The sequence below is a fragment of the Salmo trutta genome, chromosome 1 (genome assembly GCF_901001165.1).
Source record: "Salmo trutta chromosome 1, fSalTru1.1, whole genome shotgun sequence".
In the NCBI taxonomy this organism is placed as follows: domain Eukaryota; kingdom Metazoa; phylum Chordata; class Actinopteri; order Salmoniformes; family Salmonidae; genus Salmo; species Salmo trutta.
Window position 1 is genome coordinate 36,901,182 of NC_042957.1, and position 27,274 is coordinate 36,928,455.

At 43.4% G+C, this 27,274-nt stretch overlaps 1 protein-coding gene across 8 annotated transcripts in view; it reads right to left on the reverse strand.

Annotated features, from left to right (window-relative positions):
* LOC115195336 (serine/threonine-protein kinase MRCK beta) overlaps nt 1-27,274 on the reverse strand; it is a 124,866-nt gene that overhangs the window by 32,017 nt on the left and 65,575 nt on the right. For 6 of the 8 annotated variants that reach the window (XR_003878681.1, XM_029755116.1, XM_029755122.1 and 3 more), the window contains exons 13-32: nt 25,100-25,210; nt 23,428-23,681; nt 22,851-22,956; nt 22,488-22,612; nt 22,198-22,303; nt 19,897-20,045; nt 15,095-15,189; nt 13,374-13,453; nt 12,342-12,371; nt 7,273-7,356; nt 6,579-6,659; nt 6,363-6,468; nt 6,019-6,155; nt 5,332-5,471; nt 5,159-5,240; nt 4,154-4,370; nt 3,617-3,679; nt 1,966-2,207; nt 1,247-1,601; nt 1,059-1,156 (exon numbers count right to left, since the gene is read on the reverse strand). Coding sequence is in view for 7 of the 8 variants with exons in the window: in XM_029755116.1 (XP_029610976.1) it covers nt 1,059-1,156; nt 1,247-1,601; nt 1,966-2,207; nt 3,617-3,679; nt 4,154-4,370; nt 5,159-5,240; nt 5,332-5,471; nt 6,019-6,155; nt 6,363-6,468; nt 6,579-6,659; nt 7,273-7,356; nt 12,342-12,371; nt 13,374-13,453; nt 15,095-15,189; nt 19,897-20,045; nt 22,198-22,303; nt 22,488-22,612; nt 22,851-22,956; nt 23,428-23,681; nt 25,100-25,210 (2,661 nt within the window). In the remaining variant the exon portion in view is untranslated. The remainder of the gene's footprint in view (nt 1-1,058; nt 1,157-1,246; nt 1,602-1,965; nt 2,208-3,616; nt 3,680-4,153; nt 4,371-5,158; nt 5,241-5,331; nt 5,472-6,018; nt 6,156-6,362; nt 6,469-6,578; nt 6,660-7,272; nt 7,357-12,341; nt 12,372-13,373; nt 13,454-15,094; nt 15,190-19,896; nt 20,046-22,197; nt 22,304-22,487; nt 22,613-22,850; nt 22,957-23,427; nt 23,682-25,099; nt 25,211-27,274) is intronic. The other 2 variants (XM_029755165.1, XM_029755137.1) reach the window with 1 other exon arrangement.

Here is a 27,274-nt window from a genome sequence, read left to right on the forward strand (position 1 = left end):
TAAATAGATTTTATTGATGTATTATATTAAGTTAAAATAAAAGTGTTCATTCAGTATTGTTGTAAATGCCATTATTACAAATATATATAAAACAATTGAAGAAATTGTCCGATAAATCGGTATCGGCTGTTTTTGGTCCTCCAATAATCGGTATCAGCTTGAAAAATCATAATCTGTCGACCTCTACTTTGTACACTCAGTGTATACAAGCAGACACTGTTGACAGATTCATTTTAACGTCATTGGTGCATTTACACCCCACGTCCATGCAGGGGCACTCTTGTGTACTTTCAACAGGCAGTCATGCAGTGGGGGGACAAAGGCAACAATGTAATTTCACAATACATCTAGTGACATGCACAAGAAAATGCAGGCAAGGCAGAAAATAATTTGCCACTACTCAAAATTATTCCAACACATGAAATAGAGCATTATGTTCAACCAGAACCATTGTTCTACATGGGCAAGGTAATGCCATTGACTCAAATTCAATAGATAAGAGTGAACCAGGTCCAGTAGAGCCCTATAAAATCCAGATTTTTGCCTGATTCCATTATGTTTTTTCCCAAATTCTGTTTTCTACGTTTTGTTTTTCCAGGTTTCCGTTTATCATTAGCATTGTCGCTAAGAGCTACACAGCGTAGACTAGACTTACCGCACACAACACACACAGATGGACATTCCAGTCTGTTGAACGGGCAGCGCTGCTCTTTTGCCTGATGACTCACCCTGAATTTAATTGATCTACTCTATCGATCGCTACATATATTTAGTCTGAAACTGCAACCCTTCAAGTCATTTGTGTGACTTCAAAACGGGGGGCGTTGTACAAAAATTAATCAGCGATTGGATCGTCTCTAACAAATCTAACCAATCAGAGTATCAAAGTTAATAACACCATCATGTAAGCATGTTCAGGCCTAACCCATCGGTTCTGGGACCAATCAGAACGGTGAGAATGTGTTTGCAATCTAGAAATCAATGGGGAGAGAGGCAAATCCAGACTCATCAGTTGGCAAGAGCAATGTGGATGGGTAGCCATGGAAAGCTGCTCTTACCTTCCTCAGTGAAATGGTCTGGACCCACTCGGTGGTGTGGATGTCAAACACATCCACTCCGTACTCGCTGTACACCGTCAGGTAAGACGAGTTGGAGCCTGGCGGACACACAGGAGAGACACGCTGAGCAAAAACAGAGTTGCCTAACCCAACTTAACCACTTAAAATAAAACAAAACCGTTACGTACTGCAGGCTAGCGGCGTGGCGGGCCACATCAGTTCCTGGGCCCTGCTCCTCCTTCCTGTGGGGTCCACATAGATGCCTAGCTGGCTGAAGCAGAGCAGGAGCTCGGCCGTGCCCACCTCCAGGGCGTGCAGCGCGTCCAGGGGCTGCTGGGCCAGGAAGGCCAGCGACGGGTCCCCGGGGCTCACCAGGCTTACGGGCGATGACTCACCCTGGAGGGCCAGCAGGGCGAAGCCCGAGGGGTAGCCCACGCACAGGCGCTCACGCACCATGCCCAGCCACTGGGCCACCCCCGGGGCCTGCACCTCCCACAGCTTGCGGTGGTGCGGCTTGGCCCAGGTGATCTCATAGCACAGCACCTGGTAGAGGTGGAGGGGGGACATTTTGCCATACATTCAGGCAAAGCAGCAGATGTAAAGGACCTTTCATGTCACCTTTGATGTAGCTAGTATGAGTTCGCTTATGAATGATTTGCAAAGCATCAATGCAGTGCTTATGAAGACTTTATGGATGCTACCTTTATATGGTTTGTTTTGAAGTGGGGAAGATAAATGTATCTTATGACTTTCCCCCCCTATTTCTTATAAAAGTCACATAACTTCACCTTCACATGAAATTTGAACTATTTTGTATTGGAACTCTTTTATTAACTAACTTTGTTTTACTTTAGTCACTAAATTTGCGTGCATGTGTAAATAAGTAAATAAATAAATAAATACTGACCTGGCGCTTGATGGCGGCCAGCAGGCAGGCGGGTCCCCCGGGACGCAGCACGCCGGTGGTCAGCGCCTGGCAGCCCTTGGTCTCTGTCAACTTGATGTCAAAGGCCGACTCAGCCCCCTCCAGCGCCCCCCAGGGGTGCAGGTGCACGTGGCGGTTGCGTCCGCACAGCAGGGCCACCATCTTCTCTTTTGGGATCAGCTCGATCTGGTGCACCTTCTTGCAGTCAGCCGCCCGGACGATCACTGGAGGAGGGAGAGAGGGGGGAGTCAACAGGGGAGTCTGTAGGGCAGGGCTCCCCAACTGGCAGCCCGTGAGCCAAATTTTCAGCCAGGGTTCATTTGCATCTCACAAATGCTCTATAGAGCAGATCATCAGAATAACAAATGCTCCAGGATCTGGATCATAAAGGGATATGTGAGATCGCCCATAGAGGCTCAGATGATTCGGAATACAATTACAAATAATTTGTAGACTGCAAATTGACTGCAAGAAGCCCAAACAGATAGTCAAATATTCTAACACAATCATTTCAAACCCTTCTGTCTATTATGTGTGGGAATATCAATACTTTGGAACAGATTTGCAAAATTAAAATCACGGAGCTGATTTGATGATGTTTTTATAGTCTTATGTCCAACAATTGCTCAGAAAACTTGAGGGGCCAAATAAAATCATCTCCAAGTGATTTTAATTTTGGAAATCTGTTCCAAAGTATTCGTATTCCCACACATAAGACAGAAGGGTTTGAAATTATTATGTGTTAGTCAAATATTATATCTGTTTTGGCTTCTTGCAGTCTACAAATTATTTGTAATCATGTTCCGTATCATCTTAGCCTCTATGGGCGATCTCACATATCCCATTAACAACTTATTTGGATAGTCCAGCCGTAACATTTCAACTAACTAGCTACTGACCCTAACCTTAACCCTTACATTTATTCTAAACCTAACCGTAACCTTAGCAAGCAGTTACTTATCAACAGATTTGTTGATAGTATGACCATCTGTAGAGCATCATGTGATCACAAGACAAGCAAAATTACAGAAGTCAAAAAATTATTGAGCTGCATCGAGGAGTCTACATGTTGCTGTGCACAAAACCAGTTATGTTCATATCATATCATCTGAGCCTTTATGGGAGCTCTCACATATCCCTGTTTGATCCAGATCCTGGAGCTGATGATCTGCACTATAGAGCATTTGAGAGATGCAAATTAACTCAAATCCTGTGGTGGGTCCAAGATCCAGGACCACAGTACCAGGTATCGTGACGTGCCAGTGCGAGTTGAGTGGAACTTCTTTGCCCGTTGTAAACAAGCTAGCTTGCTACTGTCATGCAGAATGAGCGTCTAGGCAAATCGCACCATGAAACTGTGATTTTCAGGTCTTGTGAAAGCACAACGTATATGGTCGAATTTTCACAACCGCTCCAGGAAACCGTACTATGGTATCGGATGTCAAACTGTGAAAATGCCCAGGAAACCGTACCATTGAATCGAATGTCAAACTGTGAAAACGCCCAGGAAACCGTACCATGGTATCGGATGTCAAACTGTGAAAACGCCCAGAAACCCGTACCATGGTATCGAATGTCATATGTGAAAACGGCCTATGAGTGACGGCCAGATGTCGGATAAGTATATTCTTACCATCTCTGGTGACCTCCACTACAAACAGGCCTTCCTCTGTGCCCAGGGCGATACGCTCTCGATCTGCAGAGAGAAGAGCAGTCAACAGTCAGTCACACTTTATGACAGTCACACATTCTCTGCATACACCTCTCTCTCTCCCTCGCTCTCTTTCTCCCCACATCCATTTTTGCAACACATTCTGGAACTCATTTATTTATCAATACATACCTTACATTTGTTACTATGAAAAACGCATAAACAAAACCCACAAGAGATTGAACAAATGTTTAACCCTTGAATATAGTTTTTGTTTTTTACCTGTTCCAGCTACTAAACTGTGTAAAAGCTGCAATCAGAAAAAAAGATTTACACATGTTTTGCTGGTCACGAATGATAAATGAGGCCCACTGTCCCACTTATCATGGAGAGTGTGGTCTTGATGGCAGACAGAGAGGAGTCGTATGCCTCGCACACACACACACAAACACATACAGCGCAGTTGTGTTGGTGAGATGTAAATGTCACATACAGTCTTCCCCATTTCCTCCAACTCACCGACGATGGCGGCGGAGAGCATGGTCTTGATGGCGGGCAGTGACGAGTTGTAGGCCTCGTGCATGACGTGCACCACGCAGTTCCTGAGGCGGTTCTTGGCCAGGATGCTCTGAAGGCCCTCCAGGATACCAACCCACTTCCTCTTCTCCGCTTCGCTCTCCGCCAGCACCAGTAGGGAGGCGGTGCACACTGGCGAGCTCAGCAGGGATGATGTCACCTGGGACAGAGGCGAGGGTGAGGGTTAATAATAACTGGAAGTGTCTTTGGGTCCTTTAATGGTGCATTTCCATACAGGATTTACCCCGGTGTTTTACCCAAAAGGCTCAGACTTTTCTGTTTCCATCTACGGGGGCCGGCACCCGTTGTTTCACTGGGCCATGGCTCCGGAAAACCTGCTTTCACCTGGGGCAAAAGCCAGGTCACTGGTACTTTTCAGCTGGCATTTACAAAACAATGGACAACTTCGAACTTTAACACCTTCTCACAAAGCAACAGTCTTGATGACGCAGAGGTTGTTGATTTTGCTCTCCCAAAGTTCAGTGTCACACTCCTAATGGACACAATTACACTACAGTTAACATTAACATAAACACTGGCAACACACTGGTGTGGGGGTAAAGTCTCCATGGAAATGCAGCATAAAATTGCTATATAAAACCCATGTTTAATTATTCTTTTTTCAATTTTGTTTGTTTTAACTTTTTTCACATAGGAAATATCACATATTAACAGTAGATTAGAATAAAATTTGAGTAATCAATATAATAACATTCATAAAAAGGGTAATGTGTTATGATACACTTATTATGTGTATGATTCAATACAACACTCCATAGTAACAACATCCTTCAGAAAGTGTTACAATAATGACTTTACTTAGAGATTGTTTATTGGGTTTTCTCTGATAGGAAACATCATCCCATAGTAGGAATATATTATAAAAAAAAGGGTCAATATAATAACTTTAAACATATAGCATTTTTCATGCTGCAGTTCGAAGCTTACCCTGAATATGCAGGGGACATCTTTGCGGGTGGCGTGGATGACGTCTGAGGCCATGACAGAGCTGACGGAAAATTCCTCATCCCTGTGGACATACACAGAACATAGTGTTAACAAACACATACACACCACCACACACACACACACACACACACACACACACACCGAGATCCTACCTGAGGTCCAGGACCTGACTGGTCACCACGCCCGGCTGGGTGGACTTGCCCTCAGGCACCTCGTACAGGAAGAGTTTACAGTCACACACCACGGCGTACGCCCGTTGCCAGCCCTTCTTCACCCCCGTGGGCTTGGGGATCTGACGGAGAGGGGAGCAGCAACCTTTCAATTGAGGTCTGTTTATGTTGTTCAATTCCAATGCACGCTACAGTTCCTATCTTGTTAAGCTGAACAGAATTTAGATGTTTTGATTGTTAACTCCCAATGACACAATGATTAGGTTCCAATTTAACACCGTTTACGTCACAGTATCTCCACGGTATATAGTTGCCATTACACTCAGGCCCGGTCCAACAACAAGGGAAACGTCTGCACAGGCGCACTAATAACAGAGTGATAGCACCGTAATAACAGAAGTATAGGGATACTTAAAACATTAATTAAACATTAATTACATCGGATACAACATCCAAAAATGATGTTAGTGAATTATCATGTAACTGAATTACGCATGACACTCTGAAACTTCAGGGCCAAGACCAAGACCAGACTTAACCATAGAATTATATTGACTTGAATGGGAAAAAGCCTCTGACTGCACACTTATTGGTACACACAACATGCGGCCAGAATGCATGTTCTAGTCATTCTATTTCTACGGTCATAACCTTTCACTAGGTGCTCACCCTGACGAAGCCCTTGTAGGTGGTGCCGATGCCCCTCTGTACGTCGACGCCCAGCGGCCTCTTGGCCTGCTCGGGGGGGATGGGGCACACCAGGGGGGCGTTGTCCTTACAGGACACGTGGCAGATGAAGGAGCACACTGGCGAGAGCGAGGGAGAGAGAGAGTATTCGTTTACAAGGATACATGCAGTACAATGGCGAGCTGCAGTATCAGATCTGCTGTTTATTTAAAATGTTAGTTTGTTTACTCAGAGTGTGTGTGTTTGCCGGGAAAAAAAATACTCAGTCCCCCAACTCACCGACAATGGCGGCGGAGAGCGTGGTCGTTCGTGTGTATGAAACCTACCTTCGCAGGCGTAGCCCTGGCGGATGAGGCCCACCATCAAGGAGCTGCAGTGGGTGCACTGGGTGGGGCTGGAGAAGGTCTTGATGCTCAGCTGGTGTGCTTTGGGCTGCGGGAACATGCACGCAAACACACACAAGAAGAGAGAGATAAGAACACAGAACACACAGCCAAGCATTACAGACTACCTGACAGCGTGTGTGTGGGGCCAGGCGGTACTTTTGGTGCGGTCAGCAGCGATGTCTGATAGACAGGGGACGGGGCGGCAGGGGCAGCAGCAGGGGGCTTGGGGACTGGCTCCTGTGGGAGAGAGAGGGGTCAAAGTTCACAGGTCAGAATGGAAAAAGGATAGAGCTGAGTCGTGTTCATAAGGCACCAAATGGAAGATCATTTACTGAAACAGGGAGGGACTACATTGAGTTGCCCAATAATTTTCTTCTTTTTTTCCCCGTTGCAAGACTTTTCCCCTTGCATACCCTAATGAAAAGAACTCTGGTTCTATACTGTGAAACTGAACTACGCTTTACTGGGATAAGATAATCCTGAATGTAGCTCATTGAATGACTAAGGTCAAATGTTCATTCTAGAAATTAATTTAATTAATTGACTGGAAAAATGTCCCTGCATTTCACCTAATTTCCTACTTTGATAATGAGTTAAAACACACCTAAACCCTGTTAAAATGAGCAATAGGCATAGTGAGTCATAGCACACCGCAAAAGCTTAAATTGTACAATGGTGACTGGTGAACTGGGATGACACAAAGGGAACGTCTGAAGAAAGGATGTCTGGGAGGAATGTGTGACGGGACGGAAGTGTGTGTGTGTGTGTGTGTGTGTGTGTGTGTGTGTGTGTGTGTGTGTGTGTGTGTGTGTGTGTGTGAGAGAGAGAGAGAGAGAGACAGGACACTCACATCCTGTTCGGATGCCACAGAGATTGACGGGGAGAGGACGTCAGACTTCTGGGGCGTGGCGTCAATTTTGCTGACAGAGCTGCTCTGGAGGAGGGAGAGGAATGACAGGACAAGTAAGTGTGTGTGTCTATGTACTGGGCGGGTGATACTAATTTCCAGTGTCTAAATGCATGTGTTGTGTCCAGATGTGTTCCTCTCCTCAAATACTTGTGTTTCCCATGTACTAACTAGTGTTTTGATAAACGAGTATCAGTATCTGAGGCGGGGAGCACATCTCAACAACACCTGCACCAACTCACACACATAAGAACTGCCAATGCTAATAGTATTTGACCATCATGAAGGAATACTAGGGACATGTACTGAGTTGATGTGGTTTTGTGAATAAAACTAAAATACACTGCTCAAAAAATAAAAGGGGAACACTTAAAAAACACAATGTAACTCCAAGTCAATCACACTTCTGTGAAATCAAACTGACCACTTAGGAAGCAACACTGATTGACAATACATTTCACATGCTGTTGTGCAAATGGAATAGACAACAGGTGGAAATTATAGGCAATTAGCAAGACACCCCCAATAAAGGAGTGGCTCTGCAGGTGGTGACCACAGACCACTTCTCAGTTCCTATGCTTCCTGGCTGATGTTTTGGTCACTTTTGAATGCTGGCGGTGCTTTCACTCTAGTGGTAACATGAGACGGAGTCTACAACCCACACAAGTGGCTCAGGTAGTGCAGCTCATCCAGGATGGCACATCAATGCGAGCTGTGGCAAGAAGGTTTGCTGTGTCTGTCAGCGTAGTGTCCAGAGCATGGAGGCGCTACCAGGAGACAGGCCAGTACATCAGGAGACGTGGAGGAGGCCGTAGGAGGGCAACAACCCAGCAGCAGGACCGCTACCTTCGCCTTTGTGCAAGGAGGAGCAGGAGGAGCACTGCCAGAGCCCTGCAAAATGACCTCCAGCAGGCCACAAATGTGAATGTGTCTGCTCAAACGGTCAGAAACAGACTCCATGAGGGTGGTATGAGGGCCCGACGTCCACAGGTGGGGGTTGTGCTTACAGCCCAACACCGTGCAGGACGTTTGGCATTTGCCAGAGAACACCAAGATTGGCAAATTCGCCACTGGCGCCCTCTGCTCTTCACAGATGAAAGCAGGTTCACACTGAGCACGTGACAGACGTGACAGAGTCTGGAGACGCCGTGGAGAACGTTCTGCTGCCTGCAACATCCTCCAGCATGACCGGTTTGGCGGTGTGTCGGTCATGGTGTGGGGTGGCATTTCTTTGAAGCCGCACAGCCCTCCATGTGCTCGCCAGAGGTAGCCTGATCGAGATGAGATCCTCAGACCCCTTGTGAGACCATATGCTGGTGCGGTTGACCCTGGGTTCCTCCTAATGCAAGACAATGCTAGACCTCATGTGGCTGGAGTGTGTCAGCAGTTCCTGCAAGAGGAATGCATTGATGCTATGGACTGGCCTGCCCGTTCCCCAGACCTGAATCCAATTGAGCACATCCGGGACATCATGTCTCGCTCCATCCACCAACGCCACGTTGCACCACAGACTGTCCAGGAGTTGGCGGATGCTTTAGTCCAGGTCTGGGAGGAGATCCCTCAGGAGACCATCCGCCACCTCATCAGGAGCATGCCCAGGCGTTGTAGGGAGGTCATACAGGCACGTGGAGGCCACACGCACTACTGAGCCTCATTTTGACTTGTTTTAAGGACATTACATCAAAGTTGGATCAGCCTGTAGTGTGGTTTTCCACTTTAATTTTGAGCGTGACTCCAAATCCAGACCTCCATGGGTTGATAAGTTGGATTTCCATTGATTATGTTTGTGCGATTTCGTTGTCAGCACATTCAACTATGTAAAGAAAAAAGTATTTAATAACATTATTTCATTCATTCAGATCTAGGATGTGTTATTTTAGTGTTCCCTTTATTTTTATGAGCAGTGTACATCAGCCCATATTTACAATGCCTTCAGAAAATATTCACACCCCTTATTCCACATTTTGTGTTACAGCCTAAATTCAAAATTGATTAAAATTTTTTGTCACATCTATACACACACAAAAACCCATAATGACAAAGTGAAAACTTGTTTAAGAACTTTTTGCTAATGTATTTAAAATTAAATAGAGAAATTTCTATTTACATAAGTATTTACACCCGAGTCAATACATGTTAGAATCACCTTTGGCAGTGATTACAGCTGTGAGTATTTCTGGGTAATTCTCTAAGAGCTTTGTACACCCGGATGGTACAATATTTGAACATTATTATTTACTAAATTCTTAAAGCTCTGAAGTTGGTTGTTAATCATTGCTCGACAGCAATTTAAGTCTTGCCATAGATTTTCCAGCTGATTTAAGTCTAAACTGTAACTAGGCTACTCAGGGACATTCAATGTCGTCTTGGTAAGCAACTCCAGTGTACATTTGGCCTTGTGTTTCAGGCTATTGTCCTGCTGGAAGGTGAATGTCTCCCAGTGTCTGTTGGAAAGTAGACAACCAGGTTTTCCTCCAGGATTTTGCCTGTGCTTAGCTCTATTCTGTTTCTTTTTATCATAAAAAAAACTCCCTAGTCCTTGCCAATGACAAGAATACCCATAACATGATGCAGCCACCACCATGCTTGAAAATATGAAGAGTGGTACTCAGTGATATAATCCTTTGTATTCAGGACAAAGTACATTTCTTTGCCACATTTTTTGTTGTTGCAGTTTTACTTTAGTGGCTTATTTTTATTTAACTAGGCAAGTCAGTTAAGAATAAATTAGTGATGCCTCTAGCACTGAGAAGCAGTGCCTTAGACCGCTGCGCCACTCGAGAGCCCTTGAAAACATCTTTATTGCAAACAGGATGCATGTTTTGGAATATTTGTATTCTTTACAGGCTTCCTTCTTTTCCCTCTGTCATTTATGTTGGTATTGTGGAGTAACTACAATGCTGTTGTGGATCTATCCTCAGTTATCTCCCATCACAGCTATTAAAAGTCACAATTGACCTTCGATTGAAATCCCTGAGTGCTTTCCTTCCTCTCTGGCAACTGAGTTAGGAAGGACGTCTATCTTTGTTGTGACTGGGTGTATTGAAACGCCATATAAAGTGTAATTAATAACTTCATGCTCAAAGGGTTATTTAATGTCTGCTTTTTTTTATTTTTACCCATCTACCAATAGGTGCCCTCCTTTGCGAGGCTTTGGAAAACCTCCCTGGTCTTCGTGGTTAAATCTGTGTTTAAAAGTCACTGCTCAACTGAAGGACCTTACATATAATTGTATTTAGTGGGGTACAGAGATGAGGTAGTTATTCAAAAATCATGTTAAACACTATTATTGCACACAGAGTGAGTTCATGCAACTCATGTGACTTAAGAAACATTTTACTACTGAACTTATTTTCAAAGGGGTTGAATACTTGACTTAAGACATGAGCTTTCCATTTCTTATTAATTTGTAAAAATGTCAAAACCATTTTTAATTCGGGCTATAACACAACAAAATGTGGAATAAGTAAAGGGGTGTGAATACTTTGAAGGCACTGTATTGTGTAAAACTTAACAGTATACTGTATTATACACAAATCATGTCATCATACACTATTTTGATGATCTACTAATCTGTGAGAAACCTTCAGTATACGGCCCACTTCAGAGTCTAACAATGAGTACGTTCACATGAACACACAATTCAATATTAAACTGCTTATGGCAGAAGGCCATGTATGGCATTAGTCATATAAACGCCTTACTCTGCTTATCTTAATTGGCGTAAGGTCATAATCGAACTAAGCTTACGCCATTTAAAACCTGGTTTTCTGAGCAATCTTTCAAATTATTAGGACATGTAAATAGCTTCATCTGTGTTCCAGTTGTGTATTTGATCTACGGATGTGCCAGCACTGGATAGCACAAGCCTCCTTATGAGCGAGTGAATTGAGTTTTGAAAAACTGAAAGAATGCATCTTATAGTTTTAAAACAAACTTTATATGTCCAAACTCAAATAGTCTTTGCAAAAATAACGTGGTCACTGTGGTAGAATGTTCATTTTGATTGGTGATTTTCTGCATTTATCAAAAGTCCCATCAGGTTGCCCGATCTCAGACGTGTCCATGTAAACATGATTATTAGGGAAATTGTTATTTTTGCAAAGCATCTAAACACTTTAAAGTAACTATTATATTGACCTGACTATACACAATAATTGCATTATAACCATGGTCAATTTAACCACAGAGCGTATCAACTGAAACGTTATGTAGTCTACATTGAACACGTGTATAGCCTAACAATGTCACAGATAAGGTTTTTACTTTTGAAAAATGATTGGCAAGATTAGGAGAAATCTGACGCGAATCACTTTTTAATGAAAGTAAAATGAAGGGCAGGTTATACATTGTCCCACTCATTCAAGGTTTTATTCCTTTTGATTCGTCGTTAGTCGTGGAGGAAGATAACAAGTATGCTAATACTTAACAGGGTTTTGTGAGGTGACTGGCTATACTACTGAGGAGTTATGACTGACGTTAGCGGTATTAGCTGTTAGAGGGCCGGTTAATGCTAACGGTGGGGATTCTAATGCGGAAGCACTTTCTAGAGGAGCAGCTCAGTAACCTTTTAGTGCCCAACACATGCTATGCAGGTTTAGGGGGAGGTTTACTAGGGGAGGAGAGTGCCACCAGCTATGAAAAGGTCTATTTTAGCATAACATCCTTCTAGCTAAATTAGCATTAGCCAAAAACTGTGCTAATCACAAGTCATTTTATTCCACTAAATGTGTAGCAGCGAACGTGTTCACAATATTAACAATAGAAGTACTAGGAAAAGTTCAAACTATAAGAGTATGCACACTACTATATGAGACAAGACATTAAAAGGAGCATAAGTCCATATTAGCATGCTACTGGATAATGGCTAATTGCTAAAAAAAATAGGGCAACACACCAGGAGGAAGCTCAATGCTTTCCTCCTGACCTTTTTGTACACTGGCAGCACAACCCCTCAGGTTAGGGGTTAACTGTGAGAAAAAGGGGTAAAGAGCTTTGAGCAGCAAACTTACTTCATATGCGGACGAGGAAGAGACCGAGTCCTTTTTTGGAAGGGTGACACACGAGAGGGACCAAAAAAATAAAAAAGCACAGGTTTTTAGGGGGTTTATTTTGCAAAGAAAATAACACAAGGGGGTCAAGAGTTGACAAGGTAATTTACCAGTGTTTACGGCAAGAACATAATTAGACCATCGCTTCCGATGGTTTATCCCGTTTCAATTTATGGCCCTAAGACTTGAAGGAACAGAGACAAAATGGCCCCTTTACAATAATACGTTTCCTCTGAACAAACACTTTCTGGGGCCTTGAGGCAGCCAGGCAGTGAAAAAAAACCCTAGCTCACGTTTGCATTGAGCAGTAAGATCTTTCCACCGCAAAGCCACACGCACTTGTGATGAAAATGAGGGGAAACAGTTAGGCCAAACTAGCTTCTCTCTCATTAAGTTCAGGTCACGGCCAGCTTTCTTGTACCTCTACTCTCTCCGGTGCAGTTCCTCCCTTTCACAACTTTGTCCCATTCGCTGCAGATCCTGTCCAAACCGTGGTGGCTGCATCGGGTTACCATATGCTGATGGGTAACATAACACCGATTTATTCTGTGGGGAGAGGGTCAGGAAGTATGATACCGCTCGCTTCCCCCCTCCGCGCTATTGAAGTCCTTTGAGGTGATGAGGTGATTGAGCACATCAGAGGGCTTGGTGATATGAACTCCGGAGCTTGGCACTCTCACATTTTGAACTGTGTGGATGTGTGTCTCAATCACTGCATCTAAGGATTTTAGTGTGTGTGTGTGTGTGTGTGTGTGTGTCTATCACTGTTTGACCATGCGAGTGTGACAACAGCGCCAGCCGGTCTGTGTGTGTGTGTGTGTGTGTGTGTGTGTGTGTTTGTTGGTGTGCCAAGTCTCCCACCCTTTGAAATATCTTTATCAACTCCCACTGGCCTGTCACCACCAATGCACACAGAGGCGGCGAAACAGTGGCTATTAAGGTTTGTTTCTGACATGTGATGGAGGAGAGAGAGACGTGCAGAGAGACACTCACTCTGAACGTCAGGTCATGGGCCAGGGGAGAGGTTTTGAAGTACTCGAAAATTGAGTCTTGGAAATCAGGCAGTTTCATCCCTGTGTTTAGAAGAGAAGGACAGTCAGCTATTATGTTCATAGCCTGTAGTTAAATGATTCTAGAGAGGAATACTGCTCATATTTGTACAGTTGAAGGGAAACATGTAACTGACATTACTAGAGAATGAAATGTAATGTTCTGTTTATATCTGAGAGGTAATCCTTAGAAGTTATGGATGTATGTGCATCTCCAATGATCAAATAAAACCAAACAAACCTTATTCTAAACCTGTACGACCAACTACAATCATACAACATTTGTATGAAGCATAGTATACCAAATATTGGTTATATTAGTCCAGATGAAGAGAATCTAACAACCTGGAGCGCCTTCAGAATGTATTCACACCCCTTGACTTTTTCCACAATTTGTTGTGTTACAGCCTGAATTTTAAAAAACGATTAAATTTAGATTTTTCTTTTTTCACTGGCCTACACACAATACCCCATAATATCAGTGGAATTAAGTTTTTCTACTATTATATATATATTTTTTACTATATAATAAAAAATGAAAAGCTGAAATGTCTTGAGTCAGTAAGTATTTAACCCATTTGTTAATTATGGCACGGCCTAAATAAGTTCAAGAGTAAACATTTGCTTAAAACAGTTCCAGAGTTTAATGGCTGTGATAGGAAAAAACTGAGGATGGATCAACATTGTAGTTACTCCACAATACTAACCTAATTGACAGAGTGAAAAGGAAGAATGTAGATAATACATTTATCCAAAGCATGCATTCCAGTTTGCAACAAGGCACTAAAGTAATACTGCAAAAAATGTGGCAAAGGAATTCACTTTTTGTCCTGAATAACAAATGTGTGTAGCAAATCCAATACAACACATTACTGAGTACCATCTCCATATTTTCAAGCATAGTGGCGGCTGCATCATGTTATGGGTATGCTTGTAATATGTTAAGGACTGGGGAGTTTTTCAGGATAAAAAAATAAATGAGTTAAGCAGGGGGCAAAATCCTAAAGGAAAACCTGGTTCAGTCTGCTTTCCACCTGACACTGGGAGATGAATTCACCTTTCATCAGGACAATAACATAAAACAGAAGGCCAAATCTGCACTGGAGTTGCTTACCAAGAAGACAGTGAATGTTCCTGAGTGGCTAAGTTACAGTTTTGACTTAAATCTTCTTGAAAATCTACAGTAAGACTCGAAAATGTTTGTGGAGCAATGATCAACAACCAATGTGACAGAGCTTGAATAATTTTGAAAAGTGTAATGGTTAAATGTTGCACAATGCAGGTGTGGAAAGCTCTGAGAGACATACCCAGAAAGACTCACAGCTGTAATTGCTGCCAAAGGTACTTCAACAAAGTATTGACTCAGGGGTGTGAATACTTATGTAAATTAGATATTTGTATTTGTTTTCAATACATTTGCAAACATTTATTAAAACGGGTTTTCACTTAATCATTATGGGGTATTGTTTGTAGAGGGATAGAACAACATCTATTTAATAAATTTTGAAATCAGGCTGTAAAACAACAAAATGAGGAAAAAGTCGAAGGGTATGTATACTTTTTGATGGCAATGTATTTGTTAGGTTGACATATGCCAGGGACAGTTTAGGGGTAATGCATGGTTGGCCAGAGGTTAGGTTCAGGGTTAGAGCATGGTTGGCCAACCTTTGACCGAGCGGGAACGGCTCTCCAAGTCCTTCTTCATGCTCTCCAGCTGCTCCGCCATCTCCCTGCTCCTGGACTCAGAATCCTTCAGTTTGCTGTGTGAGAGATTGAAAGTGTGTGTGTGTCATGGGGTGAGAGAGAGGGAGAAAAACACGTGGTTTCCACATCATCCTCCTCATGGCTTTCAAATGTGAAAGAAGATCAGTCATGCTTACTTAATCGAAAAAAAATACATCTTCGCATAGATCAACATCTAGCTAGCTAGCTACCTTGCATTAGCTCTTTCACGTTTGACCCTTGAGAAGATACATGTCTCCACATCCCTTGAAAGGTCAAATGCCTGGAGCAAACAATGTGGGGTGGTGACTGCGGATGCTTGTGTGTAGGTGTGTGTGTGTGTGTGTGTGTGTGTGTGTGTGTGTGTGTGTGTGTGTATGTATGTGGGGTTAGTATCAGGGTTATGGTTGAAGTGAGGTTGAAATTCTTATCATTTAAAATTTTTTAAATACAGTCAAAAGTTTGGATACAACTACTTATTCCAGAGTTTCATTATTTTTACCATTTTCTACATTGTAGAATAGTGAATACTTCAAAACTATGAAATAACACAAAAGTGTTAAATCAAAATATATTTTATATTTGAGTTTCTTCAAAGCAGCCACCCTTGCCTTTTGACAAGGTAGAGGTGGTATACAGAAGATGGCCCTATTTGGTAAAAGACCAAGCCCATATTATTGCAAGAACAGCTCAAATAAGCAAAGAGAAACGACAGTCCATCATTACTTTAAGATCAGTCAATACGGAAGATGTATATTTTCTTCAAGTGCAGTCGAAAAAACCATCAAGTGTTATGATGAAACTGTCTCTCATGAGGACCACCACAGGAAAGGAAGACCCAGTTACCTCTGCAGCAGAGGATAAGTTCATTAGAGTTACAAGACTCAGAAACTGCAGCCCAAATACACGCTTCAGAGTTCAAGTAACAGACATCTCAACATCAACTGTTCAGAGGACACTGTGTAAATCAGGCCTTCTTGGTCGAATTTCTGCAATGAGACCACTACTGAAGGACACCAATAAGAAGAGACGACTTGCTTGGGCCAAGAAACACAAGCAATGGACATTAGACCGGTGGAAATCTGTCCTTTGGTCTGATGACCTGGCCTCCACAATCACCCAACCTCAACCCAATTTGAGCTGGTTTGGGATGAGTTGGACCGCAGAGTGAAGGAAAAGCAGCCAAAAAGTGCTCAGCATATGTAGGAACTCCTTCAAGACTGTTGGAAAAGCATTCTAGGTGAAGCTGGTTGAGAGAATGCCAAGAGCGTGCAAAGCTGTCAAGGCAAAGGGTGGCTACTTTGAAGAATCTCAAATATTTTGTTTAACACTTCGTCACTACATGATTCCAATTGTGTTATTTCATAGTTTTGATGTCTTCACTATTATTCTACAATGTAAAAAAATAGTAAAAAGAAAGAAACTCGAATGAGTAGCTGTGTCCAAACTTTTGTCTGGTACTGTATAATAACTTCATATGTGACTCGTTTCAGGAAAGTAGGTCTATGTCAAGTAGGTCTATGTCTACAAGTAAAACTAAATGCATGCTCTTCAACCGATCGCTGCCTGCACCTGCCCGCCTGTCCAGCATCACTTCTCTGGACGGTTCTGTCTTAGAATTTGTGGACAACTACAAATACCAAGGTGTCTGGTTAGACTGTAAACTCTCCTTCCAGACTCACATCAAACATCTCCAATCCAAAGTTAAATCTAGAATTGGCTTCCTATTTCGCAACAAAGCATCCTTCACTCATGCTGCCAAACATACCCTCGTAAAACTGACCATCCTAGCAATCCTCGACTTCGGCGATGTCATTTACAAAATAACCTCCAATACCCTACTCAACAAGCTGGATGCAGTCTATCACAGTGCCATCCGTTTTGTCACCAAAGCCCCATATACTACCCACCCCTGCGACCTGTACGCTCTCGTTGGCTGGCCTTCGCTTCATAATCGTCGCCAAACACACTGGCTCCAGGTCATCTACAAGGCCCTGCTAGGTAAAGTCCCCCCTTATCTCCGCTCACTGGTCACCATAGCAGCACCCACCTGTAGCACGCGCTCCAGCAGGTATATCTCTCTGGTCACCCCTAAAGCCAACTCCTCCTTTGGTCGTCTCTCCTTCCAGTTCTCTGCTGCCAATGACTGGAACGAACTACAAAAATCTATGAAACTGGAAACACTTATCTCCCTCACTAGCTTTAAGCACCAGCTGTCAGAGCAGCTCACAGATCACTGCACCTGTACATAGCCCATCTATAATTTAGCCCAAACTACTACCTCTTCCCTACTGTATTTATTTATTTTGCTCCTTTGCACCATATTATTTATATTTGAACTTTGAACTTTCTTCAAATAACAAATCTACCATTCCAGTGTTTTACTTGCTATACTTTATTTACTTTGCCACCATGGCCTTTTTTTGCCTTTACCTCCCTTATCTCACATAATTTGCTCACATTGTATATAGACTCATTTTTCTACTGTATCATTGATTGTATGTTGTTTTACTCCATGTGTAACTCTGTGTTGTTGTATGTTGTCGAACTGCTTTGTTTTATCTTGGCCAGGTCGCAATTGTAAATGAGAACTTGTTCTCAACTTGCCTACCTGGTTAAATAAAGGTGAAATAAAAAAATAAATAAAAAATGTCACGCGTCACTACTTCATTTGAACATAAACTTTTTTTTAAATCAAATGTGTTTTTTTGGCAGAAATTACTTCTGGAACATGTGAACTTTCATGTGCCTTAATAACAAACTTGCATGCCATCTGTAAATCCGAATAAAATTGTTAAATTACAAGCCTAGTTGGTTGAGCCACAGAAAAAGTATTGATTTGCTGAGATAATGACTGGGCTGGACATGCCGAGAAATTATTTTGGATTGGTCTGCCATGTAGCACCCTTCTGTCTATAATATGAGCTGGTCAGTATGTGTAAGTAATCCATTCTAACACAGCTTTTTTGAAAGATATCACTTAGTAGAACTGCAAAAGTGTTGCTCTCCACTTTCTGGAGAACCGAGTTTTGAAATCAGTGGAATTAGAGAATGATAGCTAAGGAGATGGAAAAAATTCTAGCGTTTGATTGCAAATATGCAGACGGAGTTGAAAAGAGAACACACAGAAGGCTGTTGTATAAAAACCTGTCTCTGGATTATACCTTCAAACTAAGGGCAACCATGGTCCATACATGTATACGGGTAAGTTAGTCTAGCTAGTTCAATTTTCGGATATTACACGTTTCTAATTTTGTCAGGAAGTAGTTTTCATTTCAAGTTCAAGTGTACTTTTAGCTAGTTAACATTAGCTGGCTGGCTCGCTAGCTAACGTTACGTGTATGATCTGTGTGTAGTTATATTATTCGTATCTCCGAGCCAATTGCATTGCTAGTTATAGCCTAATGTAGCTAGCTTACATTGAATCTGGTTGGTTAGCTACCTGCAAATTCATGCATGGTAGTAACGTTCTGAGTTGAGATTATGGTTCATTGTTACGCTATTTATTATTTTATTTAACTAGGCAAGTCAGTTAAGAACTAATTCTTATTTACAATGACGGCCTACCCCGGCCAAACCCTAACGACGCAGGGCCAATTGTGTGCCGCCCTATGGGACTCCCAATCACGGCATGTTATGATACAGCCCGGAATCTAACCAAGGTCTGTAGTGATGCCTCTAGCCCTGAGATGCAGTGCCTTAGACCGATGCGCCACTAGCTACACATCTAAACAAAATACCACTATGCAAGTAACCATTTTAATAGAATGTTCACAAATTTACAAACGCTCAACACCCGTTAAATATGGCCGGTGTCAGTAAATGTTAAAAGCGTAATTAAATTATTGCCAGCAGCACAGTTGCAGTCACCAACTCTCTGGATAACATGAACACTGCCTAACCAGCTTTGCTAGGGCGAGTAAAATGGTCAGTGACCTGTTGTCTCATTTGTGTCAAAGTAGCTAGCAAGCTAGCCAACGTTAGCCAGTTAGCTTGGGTGCTTGACTGCTGCTGTTAGTTCAGAACGCTCGGATCAACCCTACTCCACGGCCAGAACGTCCAGTATGCACACTGAACACTCAGAGCGAAATGCTCTGAATTTACGAACGGACAATCTGACAATGCTCTGAATTCAGCACTCTGAGCACACTCTGGCACTCCAGATTAAATTTACAAACCCGTAGTATAAACCAGCCTTTAGCCTTGAAATCTTTGGTTGTTTAGTACATGGCCTCACATGTGAATCCTTAAAGGGATGGGTGGGGCTAAGGCTTTAGAGGGTGTGAACAATGCTCAATGGGTGTAGACAAAGAGATCTCCAGTAGGTGTACCCAAACGTTAAAAGGCCATTTTCTCAAAAGTGAGGTTATCAACTTTCAAAGCAGAATTACTTTCCAATTGTTCCTCAACTGTAGTGTATGACATACTAGCTCTGAGTCTTTACTTTTATCCAATGTAAAAAACACAATTTCAAATTTTGCTACATAAGACTGAATTGAGCCGGTCGGTCACATATTCCAAATAGAATGCTTTATATTGTGTATCTGAAAAAAAGAAAATTAATATTGTAACAAAACAAAGCTGCAACATCGTATGGGAGCGCCTTCCTTGCAATTCTAGTGCGTCACACATACACACCACGCGCACTGAGGATGGTGCAAGCCAAAACCTATGCCATTACATATGAGGATTTAGAGTTGAGCACATTCTCTTCTTTACGGTTGGGGTAACCTGGGCGGGCTGACCTTTCAAAGGAGATGTTGGCAGCCTTAAACTTGCGGAGCTCCTCCTGGACCAGCTGCTTGGCCCGAATCTCGGCGTCCAGGGCCAACTGCAGCTCCAGACGGGCCGACATGTCCAGCTTCTGGCTGCGACGCACCTTCCACAGGGGGTCCTGGGGAAGAGGCATGATTATTATATTGTATTCAAGGTGGGGAGCAAGGTTTCATGTGATTACATTAATCAGTGGCCAATTATTGGGTATGGTCAACTCAACTCGCTCCGAGTATGGGGTGCAGTTAAGAGTACGGCGCTGACAACACCAGGAATGTGGTTTGGATTCTCTGGTGGGCCAAAATGGGTTAACTAAGTCACTTAACTGATTCCTGTCAGAGACGAGTGACTCCGCAACTGGCCAATAAGGTCACTTTCTGTATGTGCTGAATCTGCTCCTGTATTCACATTCTCTCCATGGAAAGTCTGGTGACTGGTTTTCCAGGAATCACTGGATTCCTGTCTATAATCAAGCTGTGATGTAATAGTCCACATGTAATTCATGTAAGACGTAAGAATCCATCATTCTATAAAAAAAGATAACTGAACATGGCCTCAATGAAAACAGCTGTTCAACAATAAACCATGAAAACAACCATATCGGCCCAACTAAAATACAATTCAGCAGGTGCAAAAATCCTATGAGATTTCATCAATTCCACCCCACCCTCTCTCACAAACACATGCGACGGACGTGTTTTATTGAGCGAATGAGGGAGCGCCATTCAGCTGCAGATGACAAATGGACTTTTCAGGAAGCTGAGATGACATTCCGTGGATGCTGGCGGATCGCGTGACATCGCGGCCTAACGAGACAGGAAATGAGGCATCATATGGGGGGGAGGGAGAGAAAGAGCAAGAGAGAAAGAGAGAGATCGGGGCAATATGTCTGGAATGGATGCTCATCTCAATATCACATTCAGGATCGATACAGTGCTATATACTGTATGTGAACCACTGACCGCAATGACGTACAAACGTTAATATGGAGCACAGTCCAGGACATTAAACTGTGTGTACATTTTGTGCAGCACAAATGTGGAGCCCTTTCTACTGAAAGTAGCTTGGGTGCTATATGAAATGTAATTGCTTAAATTTTGTTCATTGTGACTGAAAGCCATGTCAAATACAGTGCCTTCTACGAATAGGTGCCCTTTGCAAGGCATATTAAAACCTCCCTGGTCTTTGAGGTTGAATCTGTGTTTGAAATTCAGTGCTCGACTGCAGAACCTTATATGTGTGGAGTACAAAGATGGTGTCATAATTTTTTTTTTGTTAAACAAAATGATTGCACACCATGTGAGTCCATGCAACTTATGTGACTTATTAAGCACAGTAAGTCAAACTTACTCCATAAGCACCCTATTCCATACATAGTTCTGTACATTTAACAGGAGCCCTATGTATGGAATACGGTGCTTATGGAGTAAGTTTGACTTACTGTAGGCCCATAGTTCTGTACTTTTAACAGGAGCCCTATGTATGGAATAGGGTGCTTATGGAGTAAGTTTGACTTACTGTAGGCCCATAGGGCCCTGTTAAAAGTACAGAACTATGGGTCTACAGTAAGTCAAACTTACTCCATAAGCACCGTATTCCATACATAGTGCTCTGGTCAAAAGTCGTGCACTATGGGGCCAACTCAGTGTGGCCTTGTGGTTAGCGTGTTCGCCCTGAGATTGGAAGGTTGATATCAAAGACTATAAAAATAGGACCTGATTTGTCTCTACTTGGCACTCAGCATTAAGGAAATAGATTGTGGGTAAGGAAGGCCCTGCGACAGATTACCGTTCTGTCCAGGGGGTGTACTCGTACCATCACGCTCCTATGAGTCATTCCGGCAAACTTTCAGTGGGAAACACCACTGGGGCATTGGAAAAATTGTAGGTTTTTAATGCAGCACAGCAGTAATGACAAGGTAAAATGAGTAGACAGGGTGTAGCCTACAAACTACACAGCTTGTGGTGCGCAAAAACAGCTGCTGTACCCTCCAGTCAGGCATTTGACCTGGATCGCTTCAATTAACATCCAGCTGTAGTGTCAAAACAAGTTGTTATAAAAGGATAAAAGAATTGTGTTCAGTAGGGGATCTTTAGAATCACGGCAACAAGGGAAAGGAACCGTCTGATATGGTGGCATTCCCTAGTGACGCCTGCGCTCAGACCAAGGGGGGCTAATTTAACAATGACAGATAGAATCCCTTGGTACAAACACACAAACACCACGGAGGGGATGGGGCATGTGCGTGGGTTTCTCTCTGGTACCCATCTTACCAGGGGTCTGGAGCCCAGGCTGGAGCAGCGGAGTGACTCGAGCTCCTCGGTCATCTTGGAGGCCAAGGCCTGCAGGTAGCCGCGGGCGTCCTTCTCATCGCTCACCCTGCGGGATCAAACAGACATCAGCTTAGGAAAGTTTCTGAAGAATCTATACAGGCCTTACACAGGGATTACTGAGGCTTATATTCATTAAGGTACACCATGGCAAAACATTTTAAAACAGAAAAGGAACATTTGCCATCCTATTGGACAAGTTCACGGCCACGTATAGCTGCTTTTCCACTCACCACTGGATGATCTCAGCAATCTGGGCCTCCCAGTGAGCAACGCTCTCCTTCTTAGAGGCCAGGTCCTGCAGCTCGTCCTCCAGCTGACGGTTCTGAGCGGTCAGCTTGTCCACAAACGTACACAGCTGAGAGAGAGAAAGCAGGAGATAGCAGAAGATGGAGGGGGGGGACCGGGAGATAGTGGGGGAGATGGAGAGGGGGAGAGAGGGGAAAGATTGACAGGAAAGGAGAGAGCAGGAAAGAGGTAGAGAGTGGGGGGGAGAAGAAAAGAGCGGTAGCGAGAGAGAGTGTCAGGTTAAGTGTCCATTCACAACACCTGTCTTTCCCATAGCGTGTACCTCTGTACCTATGTGTGGTCCTTACCCGGTCGGTCTCTGCGGTCAACTTGCTGTTGTCCTCGGTCAGCATGCTGCGCTCACGCTCATACTTGTCCTTCAGAGCGCCCACTGCCTCGTCCATCTCGGTTTGCCTGCACAGAATGAGATCTCAAGTACTCAAGTCTGCAGGTCAAACAAATAACAAAGCAGTCACCCCTTGGTTAAACAGCTTGGGGATGGGGCAGGAGAAATGTAGCCACTCTTACATGCATAGACGGTTGATAGATGCAAGTACTAACCATTCATGAGATCTAAATGATAAGCTTGTTTTGAAGCTATAGTGTTTGTTTACAAAGATTGGAGTAAAACAAGTTTATATTTGAGGTTCTGATGGGGTACGACAGTTGAACTGAGCTCATAAGGCATGTATAATTATATTCTCCAAGAATCAATGGGTATAAATAATTAATTTATTAATGTTTTTTTACTTTAGCCATATAGTGGGTGCTAGCCTAGCCCACCTCTCACTCGCGACAAAGCCTATGCTATTAAAACCTGTCCTAGCTAAACCTCTACTATCTGAACCCACCTCTTGCTCTTGGAAAAGCCTATCCTAAACCCACCTCTCTTTCTTGGCTTTCTCCAGCTTGTCCTTGAGCACGCGCAGCTCTTTGTTAAGGGAGAGCTGCTGGCCCTCCGAGTCGTAGAGCTCCTTCCGGAGGCCCTTGAGCTCGCTGGTGTGGGAGGCCTCGCAGCGCACCAGCTCCTCCTCGTAGAACAGCACCTTCTTGTCCAGCTCCGACTTTACCTTGGACAGCTCCTGAAGCAGCCCTGGGCTGCTGCTTCCGCTGACGCGCACGCTGCCCAGCTGCTTCACCTGGGGGGAGGAAGTGAGAGAAATGGCAAATAAACAAAAAATTTACAACATGAAAGAGAAAGTTAAAACCTCTTAAGGATCTACGGGATCGGTGTCCCTATACCGGAACAGTTGTTGCTAACGTGTGCTATTGTGACTAGAATGATATTGTAAGTAATAGCAAACTTTCCAGGACATAGACATGTCTTATGCGGGCAGAAAGCTCACATTTTTGTTAATCTAACTGCACTGTCCAATTTACAGTAGCTATTACAGTGACAAACTACCATGCTATTGTTTGAGGAGAGTGTACAACAAAACCTTTATCACAGCAACTGGTTTGATACATTCATCTCCGAAGGTAAATAATGTGCTTACATTCAGAAATCTTGCTCTGATTTGTCATCCTGAGGGTTCCAGAGATAAAATGTAGCATTGTTTTGTTGGATAAAATCCATTTTTATATTCAAATGTAGGAACTGGGTTCTACAGTTTGAACCCCTGTTGAAAAGGAAAAAATCTGAAAATGGGGTGGACAAACTGACAGGCTAGCAACCTCACAAAAACGACAAACAAGAATGTCTGAAATGCTTCTCTCATGTTTGCTTTCATCATTATTGCCTTGCTTCCAGGACCCCAAGGGACCTCCCAATCCAGCCCTGACTGAGTCAGCACTGGTTTAGATGAGAAGTATATACACAGTAAAGTAGTTTCGAATGCCAGGCCATAAACCTTGCTCCAATGTAACCCAGCCAAGCCTCCATAATGCTCTATGGGGGCCAGCTGTTAGTAGACAGCTGGCCCCCATAGACCCATTGCCAACAACAACAAACAACAAACAAACAAACAACACACACAATATAGCCATGCCAGAGGGAAGACCCCTCAGCGAGCTGGGGGGAAGAGAGGAGAGGGGAGAAATGTGAAGGGAAAAGGAAAAAGATAGAGCAGGGGGATAGGGGAAAGAGTACGAGGATAGCGGAGAGAGTGAGGAAGTGGGGGAGGGGAAAGAGAATGAAAGGGAGAGTAGGGGGATAGGGAAAAGAGTACGAGGATAGGGAAAAGAGTACGAGGATAGGGAAAAGAGTACGAGGATAGGGGGAAAGAGTACGAGGATAGGGGGAAAGAGTACGAGGATAGGGGGAAAGAGTACGAGGATAGGGGAAAGAGTAGAGTACGAGGATAGGGGAAAGAGTACGAGGATAGGGGAAAGAGTACGAGGATAGGGGAAAGAGTACGAGGATAGGGGAAAGAGTACGAGAATAGGGGAAAGGGTGGAAAAGGAAGGGAAGCATATCAGGGAAAGGAGAAAGAGGTAGGCGGGGAGAATTAGAGGTACTAGTAGGGGTAGTGAGAGGAGAGTGGAGACCGGTAGAAGAGGGAGAGAGAACGAGAAAGGGCACTGGAACATCAGTGAAAAAGAGAGTGTGAACTCTGACCTTGAGGTTCTCCAGATCCATCTCCAGCTGTTTGGAGTAGACCTCGCTGTGCTCGCGCAGCTTATGCTGCTTAGATGCCTCCGCCTTGGCATCCTCCAACTGGGCCTCCAACTAACACACAAGCACATGGAGACAAAGCAGAGGTTAACGTCATCATACCCAGAGTTTTATATCCTTCTACCAGGAAATATTTATGCACACATTTACCATGTTCTCATTCTGAACCACACCAAACATTCATGGGCATGTATTGAGTAAATGTGTGTATTGGAATTATGCATACCAGTACTGTGCATATGAATGAACAGTATAGGGAGATGGTGAGGAGATGAGACATTGGTCTATCACCCTGCCAGCATTGAACCCTCCCTGGCCCCATTAACTTTAGCTGGGGTCACCAAAACCCATGTGGACTCTTAGCACTCATCTCGGGGAAGGCCTGAGGGTGCATCTCAATAGTCTTAAGTCTCCCCTCCATCTGCACTAATCTAAAAACACGGGCAAGGCCAAAGCAATATGGAGGAAGCCTACTAGGAATTCGCTTTAACCTGCCTAGTTCTTCAATGTCAGTGTAGGTGGAGGACGCAATTTTAGGACTACTGAGATGCAACCATGGGTTGTTTTGGCAGTGTGTGTATTATGTTTCCTAACCCCTAAAGGGCTCTACAAACTCTATGCAAACTGAGCTATGGTGTATCTTATACGCTCTGTTCCAAAAATTCAGCCGCACTTTGGTACGTAGAACAGTGTAGAGAGAGACGCAAACAGAGGGAAGCAAACGGAACTCCGTTGTTCCGTTTGCATGGGCCCTTAAGGGGAGCTGTAGAAGACATCCCAAGTAGTGCATTCCTCTGTCGCCAATGCAGACAGCACATGAAAGACGAGGCCCTTAAGGGGATACTGACATTCAGATGGAGAAATAAACAAATAGATAAAAAGCTGATGATAAAAGATACAGCTGAAGAGGAGAGAAGTTGGTTCGTGCTTTCTGAATGGCAGGAGGAGCCGAAGCACTAAAACAGGTTGTGTGTTGAGGTTTAAAGTCTGGTATTCTTGTACATAGATACTCTTACATTGGCACACACACACAGTTAACAATACACATATCAACCACAACCAATTAGAGGTCGACCGATTAATCGGAACGGCAGATTAATTTAGGGCCAATTTCAAGTTTTCATAACAATCGGAAATCGGTATTTTTGGACGCCGATTTTTTTTAAATTTTTTTTTAGACCTTTATTTAACTAGGCAAGTCAGTTAACCTGTTGGGGCTAGGGGGCAGTATTTGCCCGGCCGGATAAAAAACGTACCCGATTTAAACTGGTTACTACTCTTGCCCAGAAACGAGAATATGCATATAATTACTAGATTTGAATAGAAAACACTCTAAAGTTTCTAAAACTGTTTGAATGTTGTCTGTGTGTATAACAGAACTCATATGGCAGGCCAAATCCTGAGAAGATTCCATACAGGAAGTGCCCTGCCTACAATTTGTTCTCCTTCTGTTGCATCTCTATCGAAAATACGGCATCTTTGCTGTAACGTGACATTTTCTAAGGCTTCCATTGGCTCTCAGAAGGCGCCAGAAAGTGTAATGACGTCTCTGCAGTCTCTGGGCGAAAAACAGCAGGAGTTTTTGTGAGTGGTCAGGCAGTGAACAATGACACTGGAGATGCGCTTCCATGAGACGACTCCATGTTTTTCTTTCAGTCTTTGAATGAATACAACGTCGCCCGGTTGGAATATTATCGCTATTTTACGAGAAAAATCGCATAAAAATAGATTTTAAACAGCGTTTGACATGCTTCGAAGTACGGTAATGGAATATTTTGACATTTGTCACAAAATGCGCTCGCACGTCACCCTTCGGATTGTGACCTGAACGCACGAACAAAACGGAGCTATTTCAATATAACTATGGATTATTTGGAACCAAAACAACATTTGTTGTTGAAGTAGAAGTCCTGGGAGTGCATTCTGACGAAGAACAGCAAAGGTAATCCAATTTTTCTTATAGTAAATTTGAGTTTGGTGAGGGCCAAACTTGGTGGGTGTCAAATTAGCTAGCCGTGATGGCCGGGCTATCTACTCAGAATATTGCAAAATGTGCTTTCGCCGAAAAGCTATTTTAAAATCTGACACCGCGAGTGCATAAAGGAGTTCTGTATCTAT